General features: G+C 44.3%; 1 protein-coding gene across 2 annotated transcripts; it reads left to right on the forward strand.

Annotated features, from left to right (window-relative positions):
- Window positions 1-372: 372 nt before the first annotated feature.
- Window positions 373-6822, forward strand: RBM12B (RNA binding motif protein 12B). 2 transcript variants are annotated; one of them, XM_064442416.1, is made up of 3 exons: window positions 373-481; window positions 3311-3356; window positions 4082-6682. In XM_064442416.1, exon 3 carries the CDS (start codon window positions 4110-4112, stop codon window positions 6207-6209), a length of 2100 nt encoding a protein of 699 aa, XP_064298486.1. In that variant the 5' UTR covers window positions 373-481; window positions 3311-3356; window positions 4082-4109; the 3' UTR covers window positions 6210-6682. The 2 variants fall into 2 exon arrangements, with proteins under 2 accessions (XP_064298486.1, XP_009505471.1); XM_009507176.2 differs by lacking the exon at window positions 373-481 and having other exon boundaries at window positions 493-3356; window positions 4082-6822.
- Window positions 6823-7181: the final 359 nt, after the last annotated feature.

Here is a 7181-nt window from a genome sequence, read left to right on the forward strand (position 1 = left end):
TCCGCTTTGCGCCTCCACCTCAGTTCAGCACAAGCACTGAACCTAACGGACACAACAGACGGCACCAAACCCCGCCGTGGGGCGGCGGGCACCTAGTAGTCAAGCACACACTCGCCCCAACCACCCTGTCTACGCGCCGAAGTGGCGCATATGCTTATTTATAGTAAAGCGGCTCAAGGAGGTGCATACGCATGCGCAGAACAGGAGGGTTTCGACCGCCACCTTTTTCGCCCCGCCTTCCGGGGCCCCGCGCATTCGGAGCATGCGTGCGCTGGGCAGCCGGCTGCGGCGGCACGACCGGGCCGGAAGGACTCGTGCGGGTTCAGACGCAGGGGCGAAGGGGAGGGGGTCGCGCAGGCGCAGTCGAGCCTCTCCCCGAAGCGTTGGGGGGGGGAAGGACGGAGGACGCCATCTTGGTGGTGCTGCGCCGGGATCAGCGGGCGCGGGGCTCGGCGGCGAGCCCCTCCTGGCGGCGTGTCCGGTGGGTGGATGGCGTGAGGGGGGAGCCCCCAGCTTCCTGGGGCGCCATCTGGAACCCAGGGTGCGGGGTTGGCGGCGGCAGCCGGCTCTCGGCAGCTTGGCCCTCGCGGGACGGTGGCGCGGCGGTCCCCTGGGCCGCGGCCGCCTCATGCCCGGCCGCCCGCCCCTGTCCGTCGCCTCCTGCCGGCCCTCTCCCCCCTTCTCCCGCTACCTCTCTCCCGGGGCCGTGGGGAGGCCGGCCTGCTCCGCGGGGGCCGGAGCACCTTTGGCGCGGGGCGGCCTCTCCCCCTCGCCCCGCTCTTTTCACGCCTCTTTCCCCGTCCCACCGCTGGGATCTGGGGTTTAGAATAAGAAATAGTTTTCTGATCCACCAGTTATTCTCATATTGGTCCGGTTTTATATTTGGGGCATTTCTGTGGCTGTTCTTTCTGGCTTGTGTGCTGGCTGCATGCAGACTATGTAATCTCTCAACGTTGCGGTAAAAATACTAGTCTAGTGCAGGCTTAGTTTCCTACAATGTTTGCGAGTTGGGTTTTTTGTTAGTGACATTTTAATGGTACTTGGAATTTGCTGAGGCTGTGGAAATATAGTACTGTTTTCTAGTGAAAACTCAGTTCAAATATAAAATTTCTTAAAGTGGTGTGCACACTTCTGTGCTTTTAAGTTGGTGGCATGAAGTTGTCAATATCTTTATTACCCTAATCCTCGTTCTCTGAAGTCCTTGCTCAGTTAATGAATTTCCCTTAGTTTTGTGTGGCACTTTCATCCCAAAGGAACTCTTTTTGGTCATTCACTTTAAATTGTTGGATGGCTTGTCTACCCTTTCTGCCAATGCTCGATTGTCAGTAAAAGCATGTTTCGAACTTGCATTTCTGTTTGTGGACTTCTTAAATATCACATTATGATCTGGAATCGCTGTGTCTAGTTTTCACCACTGAAAGTTGTATGTTGTATCTATGGTACTTCATGGAGAACTTGCCGTTTATCACCGAAGAAATACTGAGGAGATCTGTTCTGAATGCTGTTTAAAATTGAGATAAGGATGCAGAGTTGTGAAATTCAGAAATACTACAGATTAAATACATCACGAAGTAGCAGGGCAGCGGATTTGATTTTTCAAGACACGAAGGTCCTATAAGGAAATTCTGCCCTTGAATTCTCCTTGCTTTTTGGCATTGCCATCACCTCTGTTGAGAAGATGCATTAAAAAGTGTACTGGGTCTGGCTGGGATGGAGTTAACGTTCTTCACAGCAGCCCGTATGGTTCTGTGTTCTGGATTTGTGGCTAAAAGAGCGTTTACAACACATCAGTGTTCTGGCTATGGCTGAACAGCGCTTGCAGAGTGTCAAGGCTTGCTCTTTGTCCCCTACTCTGCCACCCCAGTAAGTATGCTGGGAGTAGGTGAGAAGCTGGGAGGGGGCACAGCTGGGACAGCTGACCCCAACTGACCAGAGGGATATTCCATGCCATGTAACATCATGCGCAGCAACAAAACCTGAGGCAGAGGAAGAAGGTTTTTGTTTGATACTTTCAGGGTGTTTTTTTTTGTTGTGGTTTTTTTGTTGTTGTTGTTTTGGTTTTTTTTGAGGCATATTTTTTTTACTGGCTTCCAAGGTGGTGGTTGTCCGGAGGCAGGATAGGCATCAGTCAGCCTGTGGGAGGTGGTGAGTGATTTAATTTGATTAACTTTTTTCTCTTTCCTTCACCGATTAAACTGTCTTTATTTTGACCCACAAGTCTTCTTGGCTTTGTTCTTCCTATTTTGTTCCCCAGCCTGCTGGTGGGGATGAGGAGTGAAAGAATGATCAGCTGTGTAGGTTTTGGATGCAGGCTGGGATCAGCGCACCACAAAAATAGAGAGCAGATGATCTTCAGTGCGGTTATGAAATAGGCAGTTGGTTTTTGTTTGTTTTGTTTACAAAGTGCTGATGTAGAAGAGTCGTAGAATCCGTTAGAGAATTTGGGCTTTGCTCTTGTTTAGCTAAGCTCAGGTGGAGCAACAGTTACTGTGATCAGTGGATAACGTGGCACCAGGATCTAGTGCTTTACCTTTGTTGTTGAGCCAGGGGTTTGTACAAGGGGTGTTCTCAAACACTTGCCATTGGAGCGTTGGGGCCTTGTTTTTTTTTAAAGGGATGTAGTAATTTGCTACAGAAGCTTGTGTTTGTTCTGAGAGTACTGTGTAATGTGTTGTTGTTAGATAATGTTGAAAATCAGGGCATGGTCAAGTCAGTGTATGACAGTGATTCTTATATTTGAAGGGCAGATACGGAAAATCAGTACTGAAGTTTGCTTTGTAAATTGAAGTTTCTCCTTGCTGGATATTTTTGCTCTCTCATTTGATTGTTTTCACTGTTTACACTGAGTGCAGTGCTGGACTGGTGAGTAGCATAGTCTTGTGACCTTTGAAAGCAGGTGGATTTCAGAAGAATGGACACATACGGTAATCTTGAGATGGACCTACGCCTCTTTCAAGGACTCGAAAGAATTGAATTGAGAGTTTTCCCCTCAATTGACAGTAAATCTGTTTCATTTCAACAGTTCAGTGTGGCACAACTGATGACCAAGTAACCTCATCACGTTTTCATCATTTGCAGAAGTCAACTTAAATTTTCAATTTCTTTTGCTTCTAAAATGGAAACACAAAGATGCAGTGCATAGCATCTTGGAACGTGGAAGGAGTTCTTCGTAGCATCCCAAATTGTGGGTTCATTACGTGCTTGGCTTTAATATTAGCCACTGCTAAGGATGAGCTGCAGCAGTGTAGCAGAGTATGTAAAGCGAAGTACAGATATCAGCCATTAATTATGTTTCATTTTCTTTCCACAGTTAAGTTGATTTTACAGAATTTATCAGGTCTTCAAAGCAGAAACAGGTAAGCTGCCAAAAGCGTAACACTTCTCACTGAGTATTGTCACAAGATCGTACACGGCCTTTTTTTCCCACAGACTTGTGGCTGCGAACTAGGATATGCTCTCCTGAGTGTGTGTGGCTGCTGCAGTTAATACTCTGACTACATGAAAAAGACAACATTTTTGAACACTGAGAAAACATAATGTTATTGAACAGAACTGATCAGTGGGTAGAGCAACTTGTCAAAGCAGTAAAGACATCACTGTTGGTGAATTACGTCATTTTCCAGTGACGTAGTTATCCTTTTTCCTTTCTCCTTTTATCATCTAGTATTTTCTGTGTTACCATCACAAGTGTCCTGTTTGAAATTAAACAGGATTTTTTTTTTTTTTTTCCTTAGGACTGGGCAGAAATCTCTGGCATACAGTAACTATGCCGTGAAAGACACTAGGTGTTCTTTAGGTATTGTGGATGGTGAGGAGTGACTTAGGTGGATTTTGTTGCCCTTAGGATAGGGAATATTGATAGACTTGTGCACACGTGCTGGTGGAGTAGCTAACTGTTCTGACTAATCAACTTTCAGTGAGTCTTGTTTTACTCTTGTTCTTGTGAACTTGCGGGTTTTTTGATACCTTCTCTCTTGATTGAGACTAGGACGTTCATTAAAAAGGCTCTAGCTTAAGTGTTAAGATACTGTAACAGCTCAGTACTAAAGACGTGCTATCATGTGTACCTTTTTGTCTGCAGGTGATTTTTGCTGTGGGTTGAGCTCAGCATGGCTGTAGTCATCCGTTTACAGGGGCTTCCTGTTGTTGCGGGTCCTGCAGATATTCGTCGTTTCTTCTTGGGATTGAATATTCCTGATGGAGGTGTGCATATTATTGGAGGAGAGATTGGGGAGGCTTTTATTATATTTGCAACAGATGAAGATGCACGGCGTGCCATGAGCTGTTCAGGAGGGTTTATCAAGGACTCGCGCATAGAGCTCTTTCTCAGCAGCAAGGCAGAAATGCAGAATACCATAGAAATGAGCCGGAAACGATTTGACCGTGGGGGACGAGAAACTATGTCTGGCTCTAGAAGAACAGGTGCTAACGGTTCTGGTGCATCAGGTGTTGGAGACATTCCACATCTAGTCACGCCATTTCCAAAAGGAATAAATAAACCTGGTTATGGTCCGCCAAATCATCCGGAGGCTGGTTTCCATACCAATGGCACAAGACGCGGTGATATAGGTATGCCTAAATCAAACTACCAGTCTAGAAAGGATTCTCATCCCTTTAACCCAGACGATCTTTACTTATTTCTACGTGGCATACCTTACTCTGCAACAGAAGAGGAAGTACGTGCTTTCCTTTCTGGGATACGTGTGGATGGGGTGATTCTGATAAAGCATCGCAATGGTTTAAACAATGGTGATTGCTTGGTAAGATTTGCTACGCCTGGTGATGCCTTAGAAGGACTGAAGCGTCATAGACAATATATGGGTCAGAGGTTTATAGAAATAAGCCCATCTACAGAGGAACGGTGGATTGAGTATGGCGGGAGGGTAGACATGCCAAATGAAATTGATCACTTTTTGTGCGAAGACCGTTCTCCAAGAGGTTCAGGCTACATGCATTCAAGGAAGCATTCTCATTCAAGATCACCAAGGAGACAAAGAACACGCTCTCGTTCACCTCCCAGCCAGGAATATTACATACACTTAAGAAATCTATCTACTAATCTGGAGAAGAGAGATTTGAGAGCTTTTTTCGCTGATCTGGATATATGCAGCAAACAAATCAAGCTTCTAACGGATAAGCATCAGAGGAGGACTAGAGATGCCTTTGTGATGTTAAGGAGTGAGAGAGATTATCAGGCTGCATTGGAATGTCATAGAAAGGTTCTTCTCAATCGTCCTGTTTACATTTTTCCAATTTCAAGAAAGTCAATGTTGAAAATAATTGATTCGTGTGAGAGGAAAAGATCGCAGGACAGAGATCATCCTGGACAGGCCATACCAGAGAAAAGTTATCGGGAAGGTCATTCCGGCCCCAAGATGTGTGTTTATGTAAGGAATTTTCCATTTGATGTGTCAAAAATTGAAGTGCAAAAGTTTTTTGCGAGATTTGATGTTGATGAAGATGATATTTACTTGCTCTATGATGACAAAGGAGTTGGGCTGGGAGAAGCGTTAGTGAAGTTTAAATCTGAAGAACAAGCCATGAAAGCAGAAAACTTAAATCGCCGAAGATTCTTGGGGACGGAGGTATTAATAAGACTTATATCTGAAGAGCAGATGCAAAAGTTTGGTGTAACTGTACCATTGTCTGCACCAAATGAGATGCAGAGTCATTCACATCCGTATGACAGAGGTGAGCTTTCCCGTCCGGTTGGTTCACCATCTGGGCCACCCCAAGGGCCACCCATGCATTCCTTTGGTCCCCCTGGGAACTTTAGGCATCCTTCTGAATTTAGGCATCCCCCTGAGGACTTCATGTGCCCTCCTAAAGATTTTAGAGGTCCACCACCCCTCATGGATTTTGGTGGTGACGGTGAACCTTTTGGCAGAATGGAGTTTGGGAATAATAAAATGGGAAATTTTCCTGAAGGAAGATTTATGCCGGATCCAAATTTCAGTGGTGGTTCTGAACGTGTTGTTCCTATTCGATTGAAAAATTTACCTTTTAAAGCTACTCCTAATGAGATTCTGGATTTTTTCTATGGTTACAGAGTCATACCAGAGTCAGTTTCTGTACAGTATAATGAACAAGGATTACCTTCGGGTGATGCCATCGTTGCTATGACAAACTATGAGGAAGCTATGGCTGCTATTAATGAACTGAATGATAGGCCAATTGGTCCACGAAAAGTTAAGTTGAGCTTGCTGTAAAGGAGGAAAAGATGCTCTAGAATAAAACATTCTAGATTTCAGATTTGACAGTTATTTCCACTTTTTTAGTTACTGGAAGATGCAGAAGAAACTGTTTCCGTCAACGGTTGTAAATAATTCCTAGTTCAGTTGTTTAGCTCTTGGCTGAAATATCTGTATGGTTAAGATATGAGAACTGCATTGTGCCTACTTCTTGTGGCAGAGAAGAGCCCAGAAATTCTGGAGGACATTGAATGTCTTACATCAAGGTATAAAGGCATGGAGTTATAATGCTTTGGGGTTTTCTTTTGTGTTTTTTTTTTTTTTTTTTAAAGTTTGCTTTAGTTCCATGTCTCATGACTTTGCTTCAAGTAATAAAAATGTAAGTGCTGGTTGATTGACCACACAAACGGTTCAAATAGAAGAACTTCAGTACTACTGCATTAGTAGATAACGCTTCTTACTGTCGTTAGCATAATAAAATTTTAAAATTACTTTTTTTTTGTGTGCGTAAACTGTTCAGGTTTTGTTCGGTTTCATGTGGTTGGAGGCATTCCTGTTGAAAAAAGAGCTTCCTGTTCCCATTAGCTGGCTTTGCAACTTTTTTTAAAATAAAAAAGAAATTGCCATTAAATGTGTGTCTTACATTTAAAACTTATGTAGTTAATAATCTCATCTATTATGCTCAGCATAAATGGGTCTTGGTGAGAATGATGCTGGCTGCTTCCTCTGAAAGAGTGAACTTAGAGTTTGTCAATGCAGCGATGAATACATAGTCAAGAAAGACTGCAGAAGCTGTATGAATCAGTTCGATAGGCCTTCTCGTTCTCCTCCCTCACTGTAGTACCTTGAGGCAGACAATGAACCTTGGAATTTAATCAAGAATTCTGACTTCAGCTTTTGGAGTGGTCTTTGTTTTATCTCCATGTGCCTATAATGTTGATATTGACTTGCTAATGATGTCTGGATGCATTTTGGGTCAATCTCTGATTA

Source organism: Phalacrocorax carbo, chromosome 2, assembly GCF_963921805.1.
Source record: "Phalacrocorax carbo chromosome 2, bPhaCar2.1, whole genome shotgun sequence".
In the NCBI taxonomy this organism is placed as follows: Eukaryota; Metazoa; Chordata; class Aves; order Suliformes; family Phalacrocoracidae; genus Phalacrocorax; species Phalacrocorax carbo.

What these genes read in the sequence shown, in the direction of transcription:
- RBM12B (XM_064442416.1), top strand. Translation starts at nt 4,110, where the DNA reads ATGGCTGTAGTCATCCGTTTACAGGGGCTTCCTGTTGTTGCGGGTCCT.